Source organism: Rhinopithecus roxellana, chromosome 7 (genome assembly GCF_007565055.1).
Source record: "Rhinopithecus roxellana isolate Shanxi Qingling chromosome 7, ASM756505v1, whole genome shotgun sequence".
Lineage (NCBI taxonomy): Eukaryota > Metazoa > Chordata > Mammalia > Primates > Cercopithecidae > Rhinopithecus > Rhinopithecus roxellana.
The window spans coordinates 63013503-63040575 of NC_044555.1; the positions used below are offsets into that span (position 1 = coordinate 63013503).

Here is a 27073-nt window from a genome sequence, read left to right on the forward strand (position 1 = left end):
TCTCCACTATGTCTGATTTACTAGAACTAGAACATGAGACTACCAGTATACCAGGGTCTGTTCAACTTTCCATGACTTCTAGTAATCTCGGCCCAATATTCCAGGAGGATAGAGCTGCTGTTAGCAGGGAGCAAATACGTTTCAGTGGGAAAGCTTTTGGGTAAGCCACCAACAGCCTGTAGCCAGGAAGACTTCAGTAGACGGAATCAGGAATAAGGGCATTCCCAAAAGAAGAAAAGGCATGAACAAAGGCATGGAGGTGAAGTGTGCATGAAGAATGATTACTAGATGAGTTTGGCTAAAGCATGTGAGTCTTACAAAGGAATTTTTGGCCATTAAAAAAAAAAAAAACCTAGGTAGGCCGGGCGCGGTGGCTCAAGCCTGTAATCCCAGCACTTTGGGAGGCCGAGGCGGGCGGATCACGAGGTCAGGAGATCGAGACCATCCTGGCTAACACGGTGAAACCCCATCTCTACTAAAAAATACAAAAAACTAGCCGGGCGAGGTGGCGGGCGCCTGTAGTCCCAGCTACTGGGGAGGCTGAGGCAGGAGAATGGCGTAAACCCGGGAGGCGGAGCTTGCAGTGAGCTGAGATCCGGCCACTGCACTCCAGCCTGGGCGACAGAGCGAGACTCCGTCTCAAAAAAAAAAAAAAAAAAAAAAAAAAACCTGTGGGACCTTTTGTTCAATTGGAATCATGTGCAGAAATCCAGTTCACAGAAGAAAGCATACCTGCTTTGGGCAGAAGTAGGGTGGGATGCCTGGAGCCAGCCTGCTCTGTCTCTGACCTACTTCAGCTGAAAGGGCTTCTTGAAAGCCAAATTGAAGAACAATGCCCCAGAAACTGCTACTTTGACCCTGCTACACCCAAGATTTTCTGGGCCCGCTCCCTGCAGGAGGCCACAAGGCTTTCATCAAGGTCACTCATTTGGCCCCAAACTGAAACTTCACAGGTATGTATGGAAATATAATAATCCAGGCTAGGGGTGCATGTGTATGTGTTTTTGTGTTGTTGCTTTTTGCAGATACCACATGGGACCCTGTGCCTCTTAATTCCATTCCTGACACTGAATTGCTAAAACAGTAGTTGAGGAGAGCATTGTGGGAAAACAACCACAGGAAGGGGAACACTATTAGTGGTGATTAGTGGCTTGCTTCTTTACCTCCTGCCCTTACAACCCTGTGTTAGTTTCCTAGTGTGGTCATAACAAAGTACCACGGATTCGGTGGTTTAAACATCAGAAATGTATTATCTCACAGTTCTGAAGGCCAAATGTCAGATCAAAGTGTTGGCAGGGTTAGTCCCTCCTGAGGGCTGTAAGGGGAATCTGTTTTATGCCCCTTCCATAGCTTCTGATGGTTTACTAGCAGTCTTTGATGTTCCTTGGCTTGTAGATCTCTGCCTTCATCTTCATATGACATACTCCGTATGTGCCTTCACATTGTCTTCCCTGTGTGTATGACTGTCTCTGTGTTCAGATTTCCCCATTTTATAAGACACAGTCATATTAGATTAAAACCCATCCTGGTGACCTCATCTTAACTTGATCATCTGTTTTCAAATAAAGTTATATTCACAAGTACTAGAGGTTAGGACTTCATCTCTGTTTAGAGAGACACGATTCTACCAGGGAATTGTGGAAGATGGGAGTGAAGATTTATCCCATCTTCATTCAACTCCTAACGCATCCTATATTTCAAACCTCTGCTTCCCTTTTTCTGAGGCCTTCTTCTCTCACTCTTAATCCTAGTGGCTATGCTCCAGTTGTTTAACTCTTATTATGGTGGAATTGAGTGGGAAAGGTGGGTTATTTCAAGGAATGTTTCATCCTCACTATTCTGTTTGAAGAGATAATTGTGTAGAATAGTGTTTGAAAAGAAACACTGGCACTCAATTATATTAATTCAAGATTGAATTATAATTCAATCTTGTGCATGGGATCCTAAGTTTGAACAAAAAAGTGCAGAATCAAAAGACCAAATAAAATTTGTCACAATTATTACCAGCATTACCATGTATAGCACTTTCACACAGATTCTCATTTGGAAGCATATTCTTTTCTACCAGCAATCAAGATCCCCTTTTCACATCTACTTTTGCTCGACAATAAATTCTCCTTGAGGATGTTTCCTGACAGGATTGTCTGCAGAAAATCCTTTACTTAGAGTTGTAACCAGAATCTTTCTAAATTTAGCAGAGTTCATGCAACACTGAGCTGAAACCCAAGTAAGGGAGATGGACAGAGACAATAAATGAGACACTGAAGAAATATAAAATGGAATTTAAAAATCATAAATTTTAGGGGGGTAAGGATACTACAAAAGTGGGGTTAAAATTTGGTTGAACCAAGTTATTTTTAGATTATGTGGTCCTAATTTGGCAACATACTTGATTATTAAATTTGGAACTTGCCAATGAAATACTAGTTCTTAGTGACAAAATCTGCCCTTGATCGAGGAAATAAAAAGGAGAAGTTACTCTGCAGGTATCAGTCTCTCCACTTTCTTACATTCAATTCTGTTGTCAAATGTTAAGACTGTTTCCTCTCATTCAGTGGAAATTTCCTTCAGCTTATTTTTCCTGGAAATGGAAAACAGCTGCACAGAGCCTTCATTCAACCCTCTGTACTCAAAGGCTCTTATTTGCATCATCAACTATTTGCTTTTTTCTATCCCAATCTATCAGTAAACTAAGTTCACATCTCTTCTTCTTCAGAGCATTTTTCTCCCTCAGTGTGGATGCCCCATCCTCCTAAAAGCATGACACTTAGCCATTGTTCATACTGTCATTCCTACATAGAAATGTCTTTCCCTCTTAATTTTTTTTGCAAAAATGTATCCCATCTTCCTTCAAGACTAAGCCAGGGAGAGAGCTCTGGAGCACATTTGGGAAGGCATGCAATGGGGGAAGCCCCCAGGAAGGCAGGTAAACAAATCCTCAGGGGACACAGCCTGGTTTTCTCCTCTGTGTAGACTCCTAATGTGCCATTCCCAAGATGCTCCTCAATACTGACAAGTGGGGTTTTCTGGAACTGTACATTCCTAAGAGCCAGTTGACTTCTAGAGTGAAATACAGAATGTGGGAATCTCCAGAGAAAGAAAGCCCAAGGCAAAAGTGTAAGTAACTCTTGGAGTCTCAGACATGGAAAGACAACTGGTAACACTTGGCTGCTGGAGGATGAAAACCCTCCTAACAGCAGATATTCAGGCCTGTGATAGGATCAGTGAATTTCATCTACCTAGATGCCATCAGGCCTGGGGAAATGGGGATAAGCTGCAGAGTCTACATGGTCTTACAGAAGCTGAAGCAAGTTGCAGAGAAATTTCAAGGACTTTTAAGTCCAGTATGCCCTGGATTTGGGACACTACTCCAGCACAAATTCCTCCCTGCTTCATGCAGTTTTTCATTGCTGATGGCCCCATTTTCCGAACCAGAAATTCCAACATTCCTATCTATGGTAGTCTTACTTTCCATTGCCCCAGGAAACAGAAATGGGGACAAGACTGCAGGACTGACCATGAGACCATGGCCTGGACTGAGGAGCTCAGCTACTTTCATAAGTACCTTCAGACCAGAGATAACAGCCGTTTGGAACATATAAATGAGACCTTGTCTCTGGACCAATCATCTGGCTTTGGTTATTCATTATCATTGAACCCCACATGCCTCACTTAGAAAGGTGTCCCTTCCAAAGCTCAGAGGCCCTCACCATTGCATGCATACTCCTCTCCTAGTACACGTCTGGAGTGGCCTGAAGGGCTGGAGAAGTGGGTACTCGGCTCACATCTCAACCCAGATCTCCACAGATCACATCCTTGTTTCTGTCACATCAGTAGTCAGTAGTGCTCCCATCTCATTTACATCCAAATTAAGAACATCTTAATATGAGATTTCATCCTTTCCAGATTGACCCATCTGGATTTGGATATGTCAGTAACAAGCTACTTTGTCCTTTTTCATCACTACTTAGTTCCTCCTCAGTTTGCAATATTTGTGTGTCCCTATTATTCTTGTCCAGTTATACATGCCTTGAGGTAATGCACTGTCTTTTATTAGTTTTTCAGACTCCACACAGAGATTGACACAGTACTGGCAGAACACATAAATACCATTGCTTAATAAGAAAATTCAAGATACTTGGTTGATTCTGAAGAACATCACTTCTGGGATCTTTAGCTACAGGCATTAAGTGTAAGGAAAACCTGGTTGAAGGTCATCTTTATGGTGAAAATAAGTGTTGGTGGATCAATAGCAACCCATTACAGCTATTTTCACATTCACTGAAATAAAACTTTAAAAGTGACACTCTAACTAAAGAGAGTATCAATAATATTTTCTCACTTTAATATTTGATTATTTTTTTCTATTTTCCTCAGCTCACTGCTATTTCAATGAAATGATTTGTTTTGCTTTGTTGAAGAAAATATTCATTTGTTAAAAGATAATTTTGGACTGTGTCTGGTCCTACATCCAAATATTCAGTCTTCTGATTTTATGACATGAAATAGTTGATCCTGAACTCCAAGTGGCCCACCTTAGTTAATCACCATATTCCAGGGATGTGAAGGAACTTGGAAGCTTGAAATGGAATAAACTGCATTGGAGCCAATTACACTCAGCCCCCTTCCCCTTAACTGGTGGTATCCCCTTGGCCCTGCTTCATGGCTTTAGGCCAGATCGACTCCTGTCAGCATCCCTCATACACCTCTCCCTGGTGACCCCTGAGGATAGTTCACAGTTCTGTGGCCTGGGATGACTCTCATCTTCCTTCGTCATTCCCAAGACATTATTGCCAAACACTTTCCTCCTCTACCGTCTGTTTTACCTCCTAATCCTCGGGTCTCTTTTTTTCTAAGAGCCACCCCCGTCCCCTGAGATTGTTCCCTTCAACTTGACATTTTCCTGGAATCACAATTCTTATAGTGGTAAAAAGGTGTCAGAATTATACGTACATGAAAGGAACTCAAGTTGGAGAGAAACTTGGATACCCATAAAGGAAAGTTTCCAATGCTTTCATGTCAATCCTTTAGTTCATTTTACAACCCACCGCCTATATATCTTGTGCAAGTCATTTTCTTTCTTTGGAATCAGTAAGGGTTCCCTGTGTCTTCTCTGGCATTTCCCAAACAGGGTTGTCATGATAATGGAGGTTGTGCAAAAAGAGGGACTTACTGTCAAATACTTTTTTGTTTTATGCAAACTCTATCCCACTCTTAGAGATTCATACTACGCTGAGAAATCCTACACTGAAAAACAATTTTTTTTAACTTTCCCAAGTATTTAACCACAGGAGCCTCCCCACCCTTTCCCTTCTACTAATCATCTGTTGTCATCTGGTAGCACAAAATTTATAAATGCATGAGTAACACATGAATTGCACACTTCTTCATGTCTTTCGAGCCACCGCAAACTGAACTGAGCTTCTCTATTCAACCTGAACGTTATCTTTTTCTCTTTCACAGCATGATATGTTATTGCACTGGTGTCTATGTGCTCAATTTGCTGGTGGTCCATCAGTAGGCCTTTGCTAATGCCATTTTCCTCACCTAGATGTTCTTACTTTTAGGCACAACTTATGTTCCAAATCCCTTCTCCAACTGCCTATACTCTGTCTCCATTACTGCACCAGATTAAGATCTACTTTTACCTTACAACTGTACATTCCCATAAGACATGGCTATATCACATCCAACTGCACTATTTCTCCTTAGCTCCTTTTGAGAATATAAGAAATTCACCAAACACCACTTCATTGACTGATGGATTATGAGGACATTATTTCAACTGTTCAATTGGTACCTTTTCATAGGCAGTTTTTCTGCATTGAGTGCAGGGTCTTTTTGTTGTTGTTGTTTGTTTTTTGTTTTTAACTAGGTCCAGTTCAGTTTTTACCTAAGAATGCAACTATCCTGCATTCACCACCATGAAAGCCCAGTGCACTTACTTCCACTTTGTTTTAAGGAGGAGAGCATTAATGTTGTGGATTTATTTATTTACTTTTTCTAATTTAAGAGAAGTGGCCACTTTGAAATTTTATAGTGTCTCAGTGCCTGAGAAATGTTTAATTCTCCTGAACCAGCCATAACATAGGTGTAAATTGATGGTCCCTTCAGCCTTTCTGTAGTAGAAGATGCACCAAGATAACGTAGACGTTATCTTTGCTGTGTCCTCAGAGTTATGTAAATAACCCTATTTCCCTTCCTAGCTGAAAAACTGTCATTAGTTTGCTTTTCAGGTCATTCTCTGTGTCTACTGAATGAAATTCAATAGTCCTTGAAAATTCAGCCTTCCACAATCTAATCACTAGATCATTGTTTTAAAAAGTGATTCTTTTAAAAGCATTGATTTTTAAAGGCTCTTAGTTTTTGTTTTTGTTTGCTTTTTAATATACTTTTAGGACTATTCAATTATTTGTTTATTGTATGATTTATTTTTGTTAACTAGTATTTATTTTTAAAAGTATTGCATGTACTTGGTAAAAACAAAAATAAAAACACATCCAAGTGTACAAAAGAGTATATAAAATGAGAGTTAAGAGTATATAAAATGAGAGTTAAGTCTTTCTCTCACCTCGGATTCCCAGTATCCAGTTCTCATTCCCACAAGCAACCAATTTTACATGTTTATGAATCTTTCCAGGAATATTCTAAACATATCCATGAGCATGCATATGTGAATGGAACATGCTACGCATACTGTATGTAACCTGTTTTTTTATTTGACATTATATGTTGGGTAGCTTTCTATATCAATACATATAGATCTGCCTTATTCCTTTCATGATTGAATGGTATTTCATTGTATATAGATGTACCACACTTCATTTAACTAGTACCCTAGTAACAGACATTTTGGTTGTTTCCAGTCTTATTGAATATAACACTGCAGTGAGTTATACATACATCTTTGTATATCTGGAAAAAATATTTATTGGAATTAAGACAATTTTTTATCAATGTTGCCAAATTGCCTTCCAAGGAGGTAGCGCCTGTTGACCTCTCTCAACAGTGTATGAGAGTGCCTGTTTCCCCACAAATTGCCTGTGATATGTGATATAAATTTTACTTACCCATTTCTTCCACTCTGCAAGATTAAAGATGGTAGCTCATTGTAATTTGCATTTCTCAAATTACAAATGAATATAATCTTTGCATATGTTTTAACTCTTTTGCATATTATTGTATGCAAATTTCTTGTTCATGTCCTTTCCCATTTTTCCCATTGAATTGTTGCTCTTTTTCTAACTACTTTGTAAATTTTAAAATATTAATATCATGTTATATATTTTGCTAACATATATAAAATCATTCCTCTGTGTTTTGTTCTACTGTAACTTTTATGATTACTTTTTTGATGTTTAAATATTTTGTCGATCTGGAAATTAATTTATTAAATTAATGTAAAAATAACACAATTTAAATCACTATAAGTTCCACGAAAACAGAGGCCAAGATTCTTTCATTAGCCATTGTATACCTAGTGTCAGACACATTTATTTAGTACTAATTGTGGCCAAAATATAATGGGTAGCACATTTGCAGGATTTTCTTTGCTCTTCTTATCTGCCTCCTCTAAGAAGCTTCTCTGACCTGATGTTCTGAGGAATAAGAGGTCATACCACCGTTTACTGAAACATCAGCAGTTGGTTGGCAGTGGTGGATGTGACAGTGGTGATCAGGGAGACAACACTGACACTGGCCTTCACTGCTTCCTCCTCAAGATGCTCAGAGCCTTGAGTCACCCCAAGAAGTGTATCGGCTCACATTCACCACTTTCATGGCACCCCCTTGTGAGATTTAGCCACTTTTCAACTGCCTGTGTATAGAGGAAAACCCACACTATTGCATCCTGGTCAGGCTGCGGGCACTAGGGAGAAGGGGAAGTTATAAAAGACTCTTTGGAGAGCTCATTGACTATGGCAGCTACCATGCAGTACCATGTGGTGACACTCCTGGGTGGTTACAAATTGAAGCTCAACTGTATCACTAGTTTGGAATAGGACTGGATGAACTTCAAGTCCATCCAACAGGATGAGCACTGTTTTAGTTAGTTGTATTTAAATACCTAACAAGTATCCCTAAATCTCAGTGTATTACAATAACAAAAAGTTTTTATTTTTCCTCACTCATGGGGCATCTCTGTGTGGATTCAGCTTGGCCGCATGTATGTCTGTCCTGTTCTTCTTGGACTGTCAGTTACCCAAAGCATCTTCTTTTTACAGAAATTGCAGAAGTTCCAAAGGACCAGCCAAAACCATATCACCATATTGAGCTCACAAATGCCACGTTGAAGGGACCTCCCGGTAGCTTCTGCGTACCCATAATAGAACACAACACAGGGTACTGATAAAGATAATGGACTTTGGAGCCTCACAACACTGGAATGGCAGACACTGTTATCCCTCCTCCTTTCACGGTGGTGGATCCTAGTCCCCAGAGTTGAGACTCACAATGTCAGATACTTTTCCATCCTTCCTTGCTGCTATAGGTAGCCATGTTACACAGTTCTAGCTAAAGAGATATCAGGAGAGCTCTTCCAGGTGTCCCTGAATTTTTTTTTTCCTGTTTGAGCAAGCTACTTTTCAGTACCTCAGTGTTCTCATCTGCAAATTTGGGCTAGGTATAATGTACAGAGGTGTTGTACTAGTCATTTGTTGCTTTGTAACAATCCAAAATCTCAATGGTTTCCAATAACAAATATTGATTTTTTTGCCAATAGGTCTGCAGGTCATCTGGGATTGCTCTGCTTCAGGCTCTATGCTGGGTTCAACTCAACTTTATGTGTTTCAGGACAAGACAAGCTATGCAAGCCCATTTCAAGCTTCTGCTTGAATCACTAACACTGCTTATATCACTAACATTCCTTTGATCAAAGCAATTCACATGGCCAAGACCATTAATAGGGCACAGAAATATGCTTCAGCCACAGTGGGGAACAGTGCAGTTACACGGCAAAGATGTGGACATATAATCCTATTACATTACAATGAAGACTGAACAATATTCCATCTTCTCACTTCTCACGCTTCCTAGGTGTGTGAATGTAAGCAAGCTACTAGCTTCTCAGAAACTTAGTTTCCTCATCCTCAAGATGGCAGTGGGCCCTTTTCTCTGAGTTGGTGTAAAGATAAACAGAAATCATTTGCCGTAGGAGACCCTTAACAAAAGTTAGCTCTTCACTCCCACAACTGAATTCTGATTGTTTACTATCTAAGCTTCTCCCAGAAGATAGGTGTGTGATTTAATATTGGCATTCCATGAGTTGATGAGTGAATGAGGTCACCAATATGACAGCTCCCTGAAGGAGGAAGCAAACTATTTACTCACTAAGCAAGTATTGAGCACCTGAAATCATTATTTCAAGGTCATTGTCATGCTTTTTCATGCTTCAATAACTGGATTTTTTTTTTCTTTTTTTGGCAAATAACCCTTAACTCACTCTGACAAGATCATATGAACACTGATATTTTAAGACTGATTTTGACTGCTTCATAGGCTCCCTCTGCTGGAGTAAAATGGTATCTTTTTTTTTTCCTGAAGACTTCAAGATATTTTCCATTTAATCAAAAGCAAATGTAGTAAACAATTTGCTGCATTGCTAGACTGCCTTTTCATACAGTGCGTCTGCTGTCACGTCCCAAATTTACCTGTCACAGAGCTATAATACTGACTGGTACTTCTTTTTGAAACAGAGCTTTACAAAAGGCACTGATTTTAAAGAATGGTCCAGGAAAGTGAATTAATAATAAGCAACTTCTTCCCTGTGAGTAATGCCCTTGTTACTTCAATTCTAACCTTCTCAGTTTTAGAACATCTGTGAGTATTATGGGAAGGCTGTGTTGGGCCTATTTAGAGGTACTTGCTAAGAGGAAATGATCCCTAGTCACCAGGTTTGCTATGTTATGTAGGTAGACTATGATTTTCTATAGAAAAAATGAGGATGGATGCAAAGCCAACACTTATTTGCCAGGGAGAGCCATCCTTTCTTGGGACATACACATTGTCAAGGCTGTCAAAATGAGATTTCTTGTGAATCCTTTAAATAAAGCCATTATTCATTGTTTAATGTTTATGGAGTTTCTCTTTATTTCTGACTCGGCAGTACATATGTCTCCTCCTTTCCCATCTCTTCATCCTTTTGGAGTCACTTTTTCTATTTAAATTACATGGTAGGATATTTCAGCAAGATCTGAACTGATTGATTAAAAGAAGCTTCTATGTGATAGTGTAGAATAGAGGAGAATCTCACAGTAATGCTGACGCCAGGGCATGTGAGGTAGTGGTAGCACCTCCATTCCTGCCATAGCCAAAAACAGTGTTCTCCTACAGCTTTGAAACTCAAAGGATGCTCTGAATCAGCATCCCCTGGCATCACCTGGGGACTTAGAAATGCAGAATCTCAGGCCTCACAGCACACCTAACTGACTCTGCACTTTAACAAGATTGCCAGGGAATCAGCATGTACATTACAATGTGGGAAATACTGGTCCAGAGTAAGAGGAAAGCACACAGTAATGCCAACACTGAGGTATTGGCATTACTCAGTGAGAGAGTGCTAACACCTCAGAATCTGTCATAGCCAGGAACAGCCTATTCTTGTATTCCACTAAGGTCTATGACTAACACCCATGGGCCCAGGGCCAGCTCCACCCATTAGCTTTACAACAGTGGACAGTAAGCCAACAACCTCTGCCCTGAAATAAGTCCTCAGTATCCTTGTTGACTGGTGCTTCCTGATTTTGACCTTATGGACTCTGACCTCTTACACCTACCAATCTGTGTTCCACTGACTTGGCTGATTTAGCTGACTTCCATAGTACGTTTAATTTATCAGCTGGTGATCTTTGTCAAACTCCTATGTTGTAGACCTTCCCAGCTTGAATGTAACCAGGCTTAATGTAACCACACCTTACTGTTGAGATAGTGTTAAAAGAGCCTGTGGGTCTTTAACAGCTAAATCCTTAAATTGGTCATAACTTTTTCAATCTTAGGCAATAGAAATTCAACTTGAAATAACATAATTTTAAAAGAGGGGGCACCAGTATGGGTCAAATATCATGTCTCTCCCAATATGATATTCTGCAAAGGACAGGACATCACTTTTGAGATCTTCCTGCCCCAAATGCATAAGGTAACTTTAATCATGAGGAACATCATACACATCCAAATTGAGGGACATCTTGTAAACTAAATTGCCTGTGCTCTTCAAAAACTTCTGTCAAGAGAGAGAAAGGCTCAGAACTATCCTACATTAATGAAGTATGAAGGGAAGTGACAATTAAATGTAATGTGTGATGCTGGATTGGTTCCTGTGACAGAAAATAAAATAGCTGTAAGATATATTATTGGGAGTTTTGGAAAAATTTAAATATAGACTAGATTAGATAATAGTATTGTATAAGTATTAAATTTACTGATTTTGATAATTGCACTGTAGTTAGGTAGGAGAATGTCTGTGTTTATAAGAAATATATACTGAAGTATTTCTGGATAAAGAGGCATCACGTCTGCAACTTACTCCAAAACACCTTTCCTCCCCAAATAGAGTGACTGAGCAAATGTGGCAAAATGTTAACAGAATATTACCATGGGTAAATGGTATATGAGAATTTTTGTACTATTCTTAAAACTCTTTGGAATTATATACAAAAATTGTAGGAATAAAAATAAATTCAAAGGCATGTTATTACTAGATACTGGGAAATCTCACAGAATTGAAAAAAAAAAAAAAAAAGAGTGACGTAAGACTCAGGGTAGCATGGAAACCTTGAAAACTGGAAGTGAAAACTTGATGTTGCCGGAACAGTTCTGATTTGGACAGACTTCTTTGACAGAGATAATAGAAACCTGGACTTTAGAGCAAGGAAGGGACTTTTAAGATCCGTTTCATGAATGAGAAAACTGACATCCAGACAGCTAAAGTAATTTGCCCAAAGATAATTAGTATAGTTTCCACCTGCAGACATTTAGGATTCTTTTCCTGTTGATTTTTGAATGGATACCCAAAGTTTGTTCTCGTTCCTACACTTTTAAGTTAGAATATGAGGTGAAGTAAGGACAAAATTAACAAATAATGATAAATATGCTGTGACATGAATATATATTCTATAAACAAATATCTAAACATTTCCCCCCACACAATTAACATGATCTTCCCCCAGATTTTGTCCTTAAATGTGTATAATAAAATATTTAAACATTGAAAAGCATAGGTAAGCATAGTCATTTTGTATCATTTAACACACCTATCCCTATCCCCACCTTTCCCTTCCCCTTTCCAACCTCTAGTATCCTCTGTTCTACTTATTTTTATGAGATCAACTTTTTTATTATGTAATTTGAGATAGCTAGAAAGAGGATCTCGAACATTCCCAACACAAAGAAATCACAAATGTTTGAGATGATGGATGCTAATTACCCTGATCTGATCACTATATTTAAAATATATATGTATATATCTGCACACACACATCACTATGTACCCTATAAATATGTACAGTTATTACTTAATTTTTTTTAACTTTTAGGTTCAAGGGTACACATGTAGGTTTGCTACATAGGTAAATTGTGTGTCATGGGGGTTTGGTGTACAAATTATTTCATCACCCAGGTAATAAGCAATAGTATTCGATAGGTAGGTTTTTGATCCTCACTCTCCTCCCTCCCTGCAACCCTCAAGTAGGCCCCAGTGTCTATTGTTTCTTTCTTTGCATCCATGTGTACTCAGTGTTTAACTCCTACTTATAAGTCAGAATATGCAGTATTTGATTTTCTGTTCCTGTGCTAGTTCACTTAGGATAATGGATGGAGCCTCCAGCTCCATTCATGCTGCTGAAAAGGACATGCTCTCATTCTTTTCATGGCTGCATAGTATTCCATGGTGTATATGTACTACATTTCCTTTATCCAGTCTACCATTGATGGGCATTTAGTTTGATTCCATGTGTTTGCTATTGTGAATAGTGCTGTGATGAACATACATGTGCATGTGTCTTTATGATAGAATGATTTCTATTCCTTTGCATATATACCCAGACTTACTGGGTCAAATGGTGGTTCTGTTTTAAGTTCTTTGAGAAGTCACCAAACTGCTTTCCACAGTGGCTGAAGTAATTTACATTCCCACAAGCCATGTATAAGCATTTCCCTTTCTCTGCAACCTCACCAGCGTCTGTTAGTAAAAACAACTTTTTTAAAAGCATAGGTAATTGTCTTTCATGACAATCTTATATGAACATCAGCTAGAAATTTGAATTTCTTCACTTATCATATGGATAAGTACAGTCTGTCCTCTTCCATGACATTTTTCTCACCTCGTAGAATACATTGACTCTCAGTTGAAGAATAATGCTAATCTAGACAATTCTTAGAAATGTCCCTCATGATATGGAGCGACTATGATTGCAGTCCATTTAGAAAGTATAATATCAAGCATGGGGGGGAGGTGTCTAGAAGCCATCTAGTCCCATCTATTCCTTTTAAAGGTGAAGACTGTTTGCACTTAGTTACTTAAACACTCTCTTCATCTCTTGCACCTGTTTCACAGTAAGGAACAGATTTTAAATGGAATATTATCTATTTGCATATATTGAAATAATAGTTATCTTTAGATCACTTCTGAAGTAGTATATTTAGAGAAAGCCAAGCATCCTCTAAGCATGCGTTCTACAGTTGTATATTACTTTTGGTTTAGAAAAGGCCTTTGTGTAGTGGTTAGACAGTCATAATCAGAGCTGAGAAACCGGCCTTGACCAATTATCTCCACAACAGCTTTGGAAATAGAAAGCAAATCCTAGCCAAAGGATCCTAGGTGGTGGAGTGCAAAATTGAATATATAATGGCATAGTGTGTGGCAAGAAGCAGTGCATTTTTGAAAAAGGAATTAAGTGTGCCTTCCATCACCTGTGTTCAGACACGATCATAAATGGCTAACAAATTTTCAGACAATATGGATTCCTATAGTTCAGTGTGGTGACAGACACTATTGCTAACCAGAGCTCTTTATGCCACATTGTCCTTACTAATATAACCTTACTTTTGCTTGACATAGCAATTTTTGCCAATAATTGCTTGATTTTTCAGCTTTTCTTTCAGGTTTGCCATGTCATACAGTACTAGCTAATGACATGTCAGTGTAAATATGCTGGGATATTCTGGGAAACCTTTTGGTTTTCTGATACAAGAGAATACATGTGCATTGCCCCTCCCTCCCATTTCTTCCCACCTTGAATGTAAACATGGTGTCTGGAGTTGGCAGCAGCCGTTTTGTGCCTATAGGCCACCATGATGGAAGGAAGTGCAAATTGTATCATCCTGGCTCTTACATCACAAGTCACTAAGCTAAGCAATATCAGCAGTCAGCCAGTTTTAGACTTTTTGTTACATGAGAAAAATGACCTGTTGTTGATTAAGCCACTAGAAGTGAGATTTTCTGTTCATTTAAGTTAAACAGATTCCTGATACAAATAGAGTAGACCCTTCTGGGAATGTCTGCCTAGCTCAGAATAACCCCATTTCTCTGTGAAGTTTCATCCTACTGCCCCTCTGGGTGGATCATTGCAGCCATCTTGAATTACTTGGCCCTGCTCCTTCAACTAGAGTGGATGCCATTGTGTAAACACACCTGAATGAGGCTGAACCTGAATAAGGCTGAACGTATCAGATTCTCCCAGGAATTTAAAATTGGGTTTCAGTAACTCTATTTGATCCTGTAATGTGACTAAAACCGAGGGACATGTTAAAACTGGGAATGAGAGAGAGAGAGAGAGACAGAGACAGAGACAGACAGAGAGATAGTATGATGGGAGGTCACCTTCAGCCACAGAAAAGTAGAGAAAGAAGACCTGTAGAAAGTGAAAGAGAGGCAGAGACCCATGTCACCGAGAGAGAACACTGGCTACAGCCTGGAGGATTTCTGGGTCCAAGCATTGGTTCCTTCTTGGTCCTAGCTGCCCTCAGGTTTCAGGAGCTCACTCAGCTTTCTTCCAGATAGGGGGACAGGCATGGTTGTGCTATGTATAAAGGCACCTGGTCAAAAGGGCAGGGGAAGTGAAATCCAGTCATGGTGTTCTGGTCACCAAGCCCTGGCCAGGGAGTGTGTCAGCCTGGAGGTAATGTGCTCTTTTATGTAATTCGTCTTCCCAGTAGGGTGTATATTTTTTTTCTATTTCCAATAGTCTTAGGAAGACCCTACTTCAGGATACCTAGTAAAATTGGTGCCTCCTACTTACAACCAAAGGACCTTGACATTCAGATAAAATGTATTAACAGACAGCTAAACTATTCATTCTACCATATAATAGATATGCTGTTTAATACCCTGATTTATTTTTGCTTTTTTTATTAAAAAATTGAAGTATAGTTTACATATAGCAAAATGTATAAATCTTAAGGGTATAACTCAGTGAATTAACTGTGCATTTCATGTATCTATTAACCAGATCAATATACAGAGCATTTCCATCAATCTAGAAGGTTCCTTTATCCCAATGAATATCATTCATCCTGAACATACACACCCAAACCCCCAAACAGGTAGGTAACCACTTTTCTGACCTCTCTCACCAAACTTTGATTTTGAACTTCATAGAGATGGAATCATACAGCAAATACTCTTTTGTGTCTTACCTCTTTTGTTCATTGTTTATGAGATCCAGCCATGTTGCTGCATGTATCAGTAATTGGTTCTCTTTTTTATTGTTAATTAATAGTCCATTGTATGAATATACCATCATTTATTTATTCATTCTGTTGATGTATATTTAGGAAGTTTCCAGATTTTAACTCTTACAGATAAAGCTGCTTTACACAGTCTTATACAAATGGGCCTAGGCATTTGTTTCCCTTAGACATTGATGCACTGTAATAGATATCCATATTTTATATATATTATATATATATCTCCATATATGCATACACACACACATATACACATGTATGTGTATACATGTATATATGTATATATGCATGAGTATATATGCATATATATGTACGTATATATACATATATGTATGTGTATATATGTATATATACGTACATATATATGTATATATACGTACATATATATGTATATATACGTATGTATATATGTATATACACATGTGTATATATGTATATATGCATATATATGTGTATGTATATATGTGTGTATGTATGCATATATGGAGAGATATATATATATAAAATATATATAAAATATGGATATCTATTACAATGCATCAATGTCCAAGGGTAATAAATGCCTAGGCCCATTTGTATAAGAATGTGTACAGCAGCTTTATCCATAAGAGTTAAAATCTGGAAACTTCCTAAATATACATCAACAGAATACATATATATACACACATATATGTAACATACAAGTGTGTATATGTGTGTGTATGCATATGGATGTATGCATGTGTGTGTGTATATATATATATATATATATATATATATAAAACATGCATGTATGTTGGTAAATTCTGTCTTGAGTTGTTCCTTCACATTGTAGTTGGGAGACCATGTATTTAAAGTACTGCTTCATGACCAATTACATATTTAGTGAACATGTTCTCTTTATATATTAAACATGAAGCTACTCAGTATCATGGGGAAGCCTGCTTTGGTTTATTTAAAAAGTGATAAATGGTCAGTTGTATTTTGTGTTACAACTAAGGAGGCAAACTTATAGTGAGGGTACCTGGCATTAAGCTTATAATTAAAAGTCTAGTCTGTGACTAGGAATATATCCAGCTATGCTACGTGAACCACATGAGATTAAGCTCAGTTGCTTGTTCTAACCACCTGTACTATTTGCAATATTAAATAATGCTGGATTTGCAATGCAAAGCCCTGTAAAGCAGTGTCTGTGTCCCAGCATCACATGTGGAGCTTTTTAAAAAAAATGAGTGTCTGATTCTTCTCTCTCCCTTCCCCCAAAGTCTTGATCTAGATTGAGATCTCTGTTTTTTTTTTTTTTTTTTTTTAACTCACCATGTAATTATGTGCTATAGCAGCTGGCCATTTCTTTCATATGTCCATCCTTAAAATCTTGGCGATTGCCTTCAGTTGAATTCACATTGGAGGCTATGAATGAGTTTTATCTCCTGTTAAACTTCCCCAGGCAACACGAGAAGACAGTACACAATTCACTTAATATTGATTACTTTATAAACATGCCTTCATTAAAATAATAACAAATTATGGACAGTGGCAGAATAAGACACATTTGGTGAAATAAAACATGGAGCATGATATGAATTTATTCAGACTACACCACTAGAATGTTATATTAGTCTGTTTTCACACTGCTATAAAGAACTATTTGAGACTGTGTACTTTATAAAGAAAAGAGGTTTAATTGACTCACAGTTGCACATGGCTGGGGAGGCCTCAGGAAACTTACAATCATGGTGGAAGGGGAAGTAGGCACTTATTTACATGGCGGCAGGAGAGTGAGCACAAAGAGGGAAGTACCACACTTTTAAACCATCAGATCTCCTGAGAACTGAGATCTGAGAACGGCAATGGGGAACCCCGCCCCCCGTGATTCAATCACCTCCCACAAGGCCCTTCCCCCGACATGTGGGGATTACAATTTGAGGTGAGATTTGGGTGGGAACACAGAGCCAAACCATGTCAAATGTAATCTCCATAGTGGCAGAGACTTTTCTCTCTTTTGCTCACTGATGTTCTCCTAGTAAGCCATAGCAGGGCTCAATAATTATCACAGAATAAATCTTTGTCTAAGACAAAGACCTTAGTTACTAACTTACATGGTTATAAATCCTGCTTTGCCTACTATTGGTTACATATCTCAGTTGCTCATCTGAGCCATTCCAAGGGCAGTAGGCTCCTCAGTTGCATTCATTTGACAGTGACCATTTGAAACTTGTCAAATATTAAATCTACGGAAGAGACTTTGGGGAACTTCTTACCCTTAACAGAATAAGGGTGTCAATTTATCTTCTCTCCTCTTCAGCCATAGAGCCAGCTCCTCCTGAAGTCCTCTATTCCTTTCTCCTTCCACTAGGCGTAAAACAAAAGTTAAATCTGGCCATGGTGTCACTTTTTTTCCTGGTAGTAAGGGGATGCAGGTGGTGGCGGCAGCTCCCTTTATCACACCTTCATGCTCTGGTCACCTCAAATATCCTTTTTAGATATGCCATTTACATAGAAAATGATTATACCTGAATTTTATAATCTAGCTCTCCTAAAGATTACTGGTTAAAATTATTAAAAGAAGCCAGAAAAAGAAAACAGAAACATTTTCCCTTTAAAATACCAGAAAATGTCAACATAACAAAACTGCTGCTTTGGACATGATCACACAGAGGATGGATTCCCTACAGTACATAAATGAATAAGGGGAGAAGGATGGAAACATATATGTCCATTTTATTTCATATATATGTATGCCAGAAAGGAACTGGGAAGTTACTAGGTCAGCCACCTCATTTTGCAGATGAATACAGTGAAGCCAAAGAGGTTAAATCACTTACTCAGGGCCATATTGTGACAAAACTAGAAGTTCTGAATTTTCCAACTATGGTTACCAGACCCCCCATATACCCTGTAGCTTTAGGTTTCATGTTATATGCAGAAAAGTTACTGTTCATGGCCCAACCAGCACTATATCACACTGCTTCCCCTATATTCAATGAATACACTTATTAAAATGTATTTTAAGGTACTAAAGAAAAAAGGAAGAAATATCTAAGCAATTTTAAAGTATCTCTGCCTTCCCTTCTGCAATTATGACCTTCAGGGCATCTATCAATCCTACAGGCACATGTCAAAGAACACGGGAAAAGATACCTTTTCAGCTTGTTCTGTTGAAAGCATCTAGGTGAAAGAGCTATTAAGCCTTAAAATTTCACAAATTGTTCACATATTGTTCAACCAGGACCATTTTTGTGAATACCTCTCTAAGATGGCAGAATAGGTAGTACATAATAGAGTCACTTGAGTGGAAGGAACTGTGGTTCCTGGAAAAGAAGATAATTGCTTCATAGCACTTATTGCTGAAGCTCCCACAGGCCTCCTCTTTGTCTTCCCAAAGTGACTTAAGGATTTGAGGATCTACTATCATGGTGACAGATTGGAGGGTGTCCATTGCCCCTGACCTGAAGCTGGATAAGTGGAAGAAATAGGGAGGTCACCCAGGGCAATGGCAGCAAAGAGTGTTTTCTACTGTTTGTCCCTGGGCTCTAGGATAGCACTTAACGAGAAAAATCAATTGCAACCTTGTGAGTGCAGTCAGAACTGGATTTAAATTTGCCTACTCAGGCAGTCGGTCCCACTTTAAAGAGCTTTAGAGTCAGAGGTTTCTGTGACAACAGAGGTGGACGTGGGCAAAAATTGCTTTGCAGGGTAGTGAAGGCTAGCAGTGTTGTTAGATTGGCACTTTATGGCTACCCAGTTTATGTGGGCTTGGCTGTAAGTAACCCAATGAACAGTGACTTTTTAAAAAGGGATTAGATTTTCTCTTATAACAAGAGTTTGGATATAGGTGGTCCTGGTTGTGGTACAGATGCTCAATAATGTCCAAAAATCCCAGGATTTTTGTTTCTCCCCCATCATTCTCAGAATGTTGACCTTTCATCCACGTGCTCATTGCTGCAGGATGCAAATTGGCCGTGTACTACTTCAGGCCTCACATATGCATTTAAGGCAGCCAAAAAAAGGAAAGGGAGATAACAGCCATGTATGTCCATTTTATTTCCATGTATTATGTAACAAAAAGCTTTCCATGAAGCTCCTGCAGATTCTTCCATTGATCAAGTGAGGCCACATAGCCAACCCTAGCTACAAGGAATGCAGGGTACTTGGCAAGGGACAATGGGATTTACATATTTGGCCAAGGCTAATTACTGTCACTTAGGGCTAGACACAATTGCCAGCCTAATAAAACTGATATTCAGTTAGCAGGAAATAAAGGGAAAAGAGATGTCACTAACTAATAGTGTAAGCCAGTATGAATTCAGAATTGGCCTTTTAAAATAAGAAGGGCATGTACTGTATATTTGACAATAAGCAACTATACATCCCTATACTTCTATACTCTCTAGTACGTTATCATGTACCAAACAGGCACTTGAACATTTTGAACCATGGTTTGAGAATACTGTAATGACATACTCATTTAACAGTGACTTAGAGAAAGGTATGATGTGAAATAGTCAACAAAGCATTCAGTCTTTTTTTTTTTTTTTGAGACGGAGTCTTGCTCTGTTGCCCAGGCTGGAGTGCAGTGGCCGGATCTCAGCTCACTGCAAGCTCCGCTTCCCGGGCTCACACCATTCTCCTGCCTCAGCCTCCCGAGTAGCTGGGACTACAGGCGCCTGCCACCTCGCCCGGCTAGTTTTTTGTAGTTTTTAGTAGAGACAGGGTTTCACCGTGTTAGCCAGGATGGTCTTGATCTCCTGACCTCGTGATCCGCCCGTCTCGGCCTCCCAAAGTGCTGGGATTACAGGCTTGAGCCACCGCACCCGGCCTGCATTCAGTCTTAATGTCGTTGTTCACTTTGGGTACATCAGGAGACTGACAACGGCAGATAATTCAAGTAACTGATGCCAGGAGGCTACAAAGAGTTCTAGTCCTTTAAGCTTTCTATTAGGAAGAAAGTACATAAGAAAATAGGCATATCGATAAAATGCCTAGAATAGGACAAGTTGAACCTGTGTTCTAGTTTCACCACAAATGACTTTTTGCTTTTTCTCTAAGAAATTAAACTGCTGAAACATACTATCATGTTCACATTACAGAATTACAGCCCAAATATGTATACAGTATATAGATTTATAAATGTCATAAAGACTTGAATCATAAAATGCTCTATGTGAAAGACACATTAAAGACCACCTCAGCCTGACTTCTTATTTTTCCAGATGAGAAATTGAGGTCCAGAGAAGTTGCATGATTTGTCTAAAGTTATATAGTTAGTTAGTATCTAGAAACCAGATAAACTTGAGAGATATTTTGAAAGAGCAAAGAAATGTCATTTTGGGAAAAGTGGGACAGTGAAGGCTGCAAGTGTGGTGATGAGAAAAGTAAATACACAGACATGAAGGGTCATACATTGCTAGTTTATGAATTGTAAGTTAGAACAATTTAGGAATACAGGCTGACATAAGCTGGTCCTTGGGTGGAAGATGAGGTATAAGAAGTAGACAATAGCATGGTTATGTTATGAGAAATATGCTGATCTCAAACCTCCAAGGCCTGGAGTTCAGTCACTATTGAACTTCAGATGTCCCTTTTCACTATCACTTGCAGGCATTGTGCATGTGCTTTATGCTAGGAACTGTGCTAAGCATCTTATATGAAATCCTTACAGCAATCCAGTGATGTAGATATTATCATGACTTTTTACAAGTGAGAAGAATGAGGCTAAGAAAGAATAAGTAACTCACAAATTCACACTACTAGAAACTGGTAAAGCTAAGTTTGGAATCCAGGTGTATCTGACCCCCAAGTCCCTGTTTATCACCACGCTATTCTCCTTTTTATGTTCAAAAACCAGATTCCCCCAATGCTTTGGAGAACCATAGAGCTTGGAACCTAGAGGCATCTTAGATGTCACCTAGTACAGTGCTACTCAAGAGGTGCTTTTCTGGCCAGGAGCATCACCATCACCCAAGATCTTGTTAGAAATGCAAGACCTCAGGCCCCACTCCACAGCTACTGAGTCGGAATCCCTGAGGGTGAGGCCTGGGAAACTGTGTTTTAGCAAGATCACTAGATGATTTTTAGAAACACTAACAGTTGAGAAGCTGTGATCTAGTGAATAGATACTAGTCCAGCCCCTTTATTTTACAGATGAAGAAATGGAGGTCTGATGACTTAACCATGAGTATGGTGCCAGTGGAGCCTCAAGCCCTAATCTCCTGATCCCTAGTCCAGTGCACTGTCTGCTGTGTTCTGTGGTTTCCTCATTAGCCTCTCACAATGTGCACTGGTGCCTGTTTTGGAAACACTGGATGGCATTTAGTGGACTTCTGGCCTGACCCAGCATGTTCATTCATGTGCACATCAGGTTTCTCCTTCCATTCCTCCATGACTCAGACCAAAGGAATTTCTCTATACTCGGGAGGTCTTTTCCATATTTTCCCTGTAGCTGTCCTCTTCTTCATTATCATAATCATAGTATTATTACTTTGCTTTTTAAAACCACTTTTGCATTAATTCAGTATTTCATGTCAGTAGTTCTCAACCTTGACACTCTTTGTAATAACCTGGAGAGTTTAAAAAAGATACTTATCCCTGAGTCCCACGCCCAGAGTCTGATGTAATCAGTGTGGGGTGTGGACAGGGCGTTGGGATTTTTAAAAGCTTGCCAGGTGATTGCAGTATGCAGTCAAACGTTGGGAACTGCTTTTTCATAAGTCTCATTATTACCTGAGGAGATAGGTGGGACACACATAATCCTGTTTTTGTAGATAAGGAAGCTTGTGCTCTGAGACATTTAGTGTCTTAGAGGAAAGAGAATAAAATCATCTAGTGACACTTGGTGCAGACTGAGTTACCAGCTACTTCTAATAAATCTTTAAAGCCAGCAGTCAGGCTGTAAGAATGGGGTAAAACCTGTTTTTCTTTTCTGGTTTCTAGTGTTTTCTCGGTTTGTGTTTCTTCACATGAGAAGGGAAAAGAAACAACTGTGAAATGGTACCTGGGACCAAATGTTTATAACTGAAATTCCATGCTGAATCCCTTTAATGATGGGAGGATTATCATCAACTAGAGCAACCTGCCTCCTATTCCTCATAGCCCAGCATAATAATGGTCAGGGAGCATCAGGAAAACCAGATGGAAGGGACTTGCTCATTCTGCACCAGCACACATGCCCCATTTAGAGACCAATTAAGAAAATAACAAACCTGGCCACACTGGCTAAAAGAGCTCCTCAGTGGAGCATGCAAATATGGACACGTCTGTCTTACATGAGAATATTGGAAGAGAATTTCTCGTTGTTGCTGTGTCCCTTTTCTGGGTAATCTAAATATTTAAATGATAATATGCAACACTTTTGCTTAATGCTTCCTCTCGCTGCCTTGAATATCATTGGGAACTTCTATTGTTCCTTCAGTCTAACGTCTCACCGTTTCCAAAAGAAATCCTCTGCTGCAACCAGCCTCTCTATTTTCATAATCCTTTGCTACTTCAAGTGTGGTTGATGAACCAGCAGTGTCAGCCTCAGCATCACCACTGTTGTAACAAGGAGCTTGTTAGTAGCAGAATCCTGGCCCCACCCTAGACCTACTGAATTAGAATCTTTGTTTTTGATCAAGAGCCCCAAGTAATATGTGTGCACCTTGAGGGTTTTGAAGCATTGCCCCAATACACAGGACTCCCCCCGTCATCTAATAGGTTAAAAATTCTCTCTTCCCCATGCTTTCATTTACCCACTTCCTACTTGTCCTTCAAAAGCTCAGCTCATACTCCTCTTCCTCTGTGAGGCCCTCAATATTTACTCCATTCACGTTACTCCTGTAGTGTACTACTTTTAGGATTTAAATGAATGCTGAATATTTCATTATTTATATGTTTTGCATGTCTACTTAGTCTCATTATTAAGATTCCATGTTTCTCCAACTTAGCATAGGCTTTGCACATAATACTCATGAATTACTCAGTTTGTCAAGATCAGTTTCCTACTTGAAAGTTTTTCTTTAGCCCTATTTTGTCTCTTTAAGCTTGCTCAACACCTTCTCTGCTCATGATGTTCTCTGGAGGTCACTATGCACTATAAGAGTGCTCATGATGTTCTGCCTCAAAGAAGCGCCTCCAAATTTCTGTCTTCTCAATACCTTAAGTAAATCTTTATCTGCTACAGAGATTTCCTGAAAGGCCTGGCTCTTTCTTGTAACCTAGTGGGTTCCAAGTAAACTACAACCCCAAAGAGATATACGAAGTAAAAATTTAACCACTTGTGAATATTGACTTTGTATAAACAATTTCTCTAACTTTTTAATTTGAAATGATTTGGACTGGACATTTTAAAAAGTAAATTTAATTTTGGGGATGAGATGTTTTTCTACTCTGTTCTGGTGCCCATAGGAAACTCAGGATCATCTTCTGCTGTTTCATGTGGGACAGGCCACGTGGTGGTATCTCTTTTGCTGGTCCCAGACCCTGAAGCAAGAGACACACCTCTGAGGCTGCCATCTTCCTGAGTTCTAGGCAAAAGGGAGGCACACATCCTAACAAACTGTAGATTCCCAAACCTGTCTGGAGGCCTGTTGTAAGGCTCCTAAGGCTTGGCATGATGGGGTGGAGGTAGGAAAGCAGGACACCACACTCACACTGACTTTTTTTTTTTTTTTTTTTTTTTTTTTAAGTGAGAAAATGTGGTTTAATATGTCGTGTGAATTTCAGTAATACTTTCATCCATTTGCTGGCACTTTTTTTTTTTTTTTTTTTTTTTTTTTTTTTTTATTATACTTTAAGTTCTAGGGTACATGTGCATAACGTGCAGGTTTGTTACATATGTATACTTATGCCATGTTGGTGTGCTGCACCCATCAACTCGTCAGCACCCATCAATTCATCATTTATATCATGTATAACTCCCCAATGCAATCCCTCCCTCCTCCCCCCTCCCCATGATAGACCCCAGTGTGTGATGTTCCCCTTCCCGAGTCCAAGTGATCTCATTGTTCAGTTCCCACCTATGAGTGAGAACATGCGGTGTTTGGTTTTCTCTTCTTGTGATAGTTTGCTAAGAATGATGGTTTCCAGCTGCATCCATGTCCCTACAAAGGACGCAAACTCATCCTTTTTTATGGCTGCATAGTATTCCATGGTGTATATGTGCCACATTTTCTTAATCCAGTCTGTCACAGATGGACATTTGGGTTGATTCCAAGTCTTTGCTATTGTGAATAGTGCCGCAATAAACATACGTGTGCATGTGTCTTTGTAGTAGACTAATTTATAATCCTTTGGGTATATACCCAGTAGTGGGATGGCTGGGTCATATGGTACATCTAGTTCTAGATCCTTGAGGAATTGCCATACTGTTTTCCATAATGGTTGAACTAGTTTACAATCCCACCAACAGTGTAAAAGTGTTCCTATTTCTCCACATCCTCTCCAACACCTGTTGTTTCCTGACTTCTTAATGATTGCCATTCTAACTGGTGTGAGATGGTATCTCATTGTGGTTTTGATTTGCATTTCTCTGATGGCCAGTGATGATGAGCATTTTTTCATGTGTCTGTTGGCTGTATGAATATCTTCTTTTGAGAAATGTCTGTTCATATCCTTTCCCCACTTTTTGATGGGGTTGTTTGTTTTTTTCTCGTATATTTGTTTGAGTTCTTTGTAGATTCTGGATATTAGCCCTTTGTCAGATGAGTAGGTTGCAAAAATTTTCTCCCATTCTGTAGGTTGCCTGTTCACTCTGATGGTAGTTTCTTTTGCTGTGCAAAAGCTCTTTAGTTTAATTAGATCCCATTTGTCAATTTTGGCTTTTGCTGCCGTTGCTTTTGGTGTTTTAGACATGAAGTCCTTGCCCATGCCTATGTCCTGAATGGTACTACCTAGATTTTCTTCTAGGGTTTTGATGGTATTAGGTCTAACATTTAAGTCTCTAATCCATCTTGAATTAATTTTCGTATAAGGGGTAAGGAAAGGATCCAGTTTCAGCTTTCTACTTATGGCTAGCCAATTTTCCCAGCACCATTTATTAAATAGGGAATCCTTTCCCCATTTCTTGTTTCTCTCAGGTTTGTCAAAGATCAGATGGCTGTAGATGTGCGGTATTATTTCTGAGGACTCTGTTCTGTTCCATTGGTCTATATCTCTGTTTTGGTACCAGTACCATGCTGTTTTGGTTACTGTAGCCTTGTAGTATAGTTTGAAGTCAGGTAGCGTGACGCCTCCAGCTTTGTCCTTTTGACTTAGGATTGTCTTGGCAATGCGGGCTCTTTTTTGGTTCCATATGAACTTTAAAGCAGTTTTTTCCAATTCTGTGAAGAAAGTCATTGGTAGCTTGATGGGGATGGCATTGAATCTATAAATAACCTTGGGGAGTATGGCCATTTTCACGATATTGATTCTTCCTATCCATGAGCATGGTATGTTCTTCCATTTGTTTGTGTCCTCTTTGATTTCACTGAGCAGTGGTTTGTAGTTCTCCTTGAAGAGGTCCTTTACATCCCTTGTAAGCTGGATTCCTAGGTATTTTATTCTCTTTGAGGCAATTGTGAATGGAAGTTCATTCCTGATTTGGCTCTCTGCTTGTCTGTTGCTGGTGTATAAGAATGCTTGTGATTTTTGCACATTAATTTTGTATCCTGAGACTTTGCTGAAGTTGCTTATCAGCTTAAGGAGATTTTGGGCTGAGACGATGGGGTTTTCTAAATATACAATCATGTCATCTGCAAACAGGGACAATTTGACTTCTTCTTTTCCTAACTGGATACCCTTGATTTCTTTCTCTTGCCTGATTGCCCTAGCCAGAACTTCCAACACTATGTTGAATAGGAGTGGTGAGAGAGGGCATCCCTGTCTTGTGCCAGTTTTCAAAGGGAATTTTTCCAGTTTTTGCCCATTCAGTATGATATTAGCTGTGGGTTTGTCATAAATAGCTCTTATTATTTTGAGGTACGTTCCATCAATACCGAATTTATTGAGCGTTTTTAGCATGAAGGGCTGTTGAATTTTGTCAAAAGCCTTTTCTGCATCTATTGAGACAATCATGTGGTTCTTGTCTTTGGTTCTGTTTATATGCTGGATTACGTTTATTGATTTGCGAATGTTGAACCAGCCTTGCATCCCAGGGATGAAGCCCACTTGATCATGGTGGATAAGCTTTTTGATGTGCTGCTGAATCCGGTTTGCCAGTATTTTATTGAGGATTTTTGCATCGATGTTCATCAGGGATATTGGTCTAAAATTCTCTTTTTTTGTTGTGTCTCTGCCAGGCTTTGGTATCAGGATGATGTTGGCCTCATAAAATGAGTTAGGGAGGATTCCCTCTTTTTCTATTGATTGGAATAGTTTCAGAAGGAATGGTACCAGCTCCTCCTTGTACCTCTGGTAGAATTCAGCTGTGAATCCATCTGGTCCTGGACTTTTTTTGGTGGGT

General features: G+C 39.1%; 2 protein-coding genes across 2 annotated transcripts in view; both read left to right on the top strand.

The window, feature by feature from the left end:
* LANCL3 (LanC like 3) overlaps nt 1-27073 on the top strand; it is a 103704-nt gene that overhangs the window by 43165 nt on the left and 33466 nt on the right. The gene's annotated exons all lie outside the window — the stretch shown is intronic.
* LOC115898781 lies at nt 2948-3775 on the top strand. Its single transcript, XM_030934750.1, has one exon. The coding sequence runs from the start codon at nt 3143-3145 to the stop codon at nt 3674-3676; it is 534 nt and encodes a 177-aa protein (XP_030790610.1). The 5' UTR covers nt 2948-3142; the 3' UTR covers nt 3677-3775.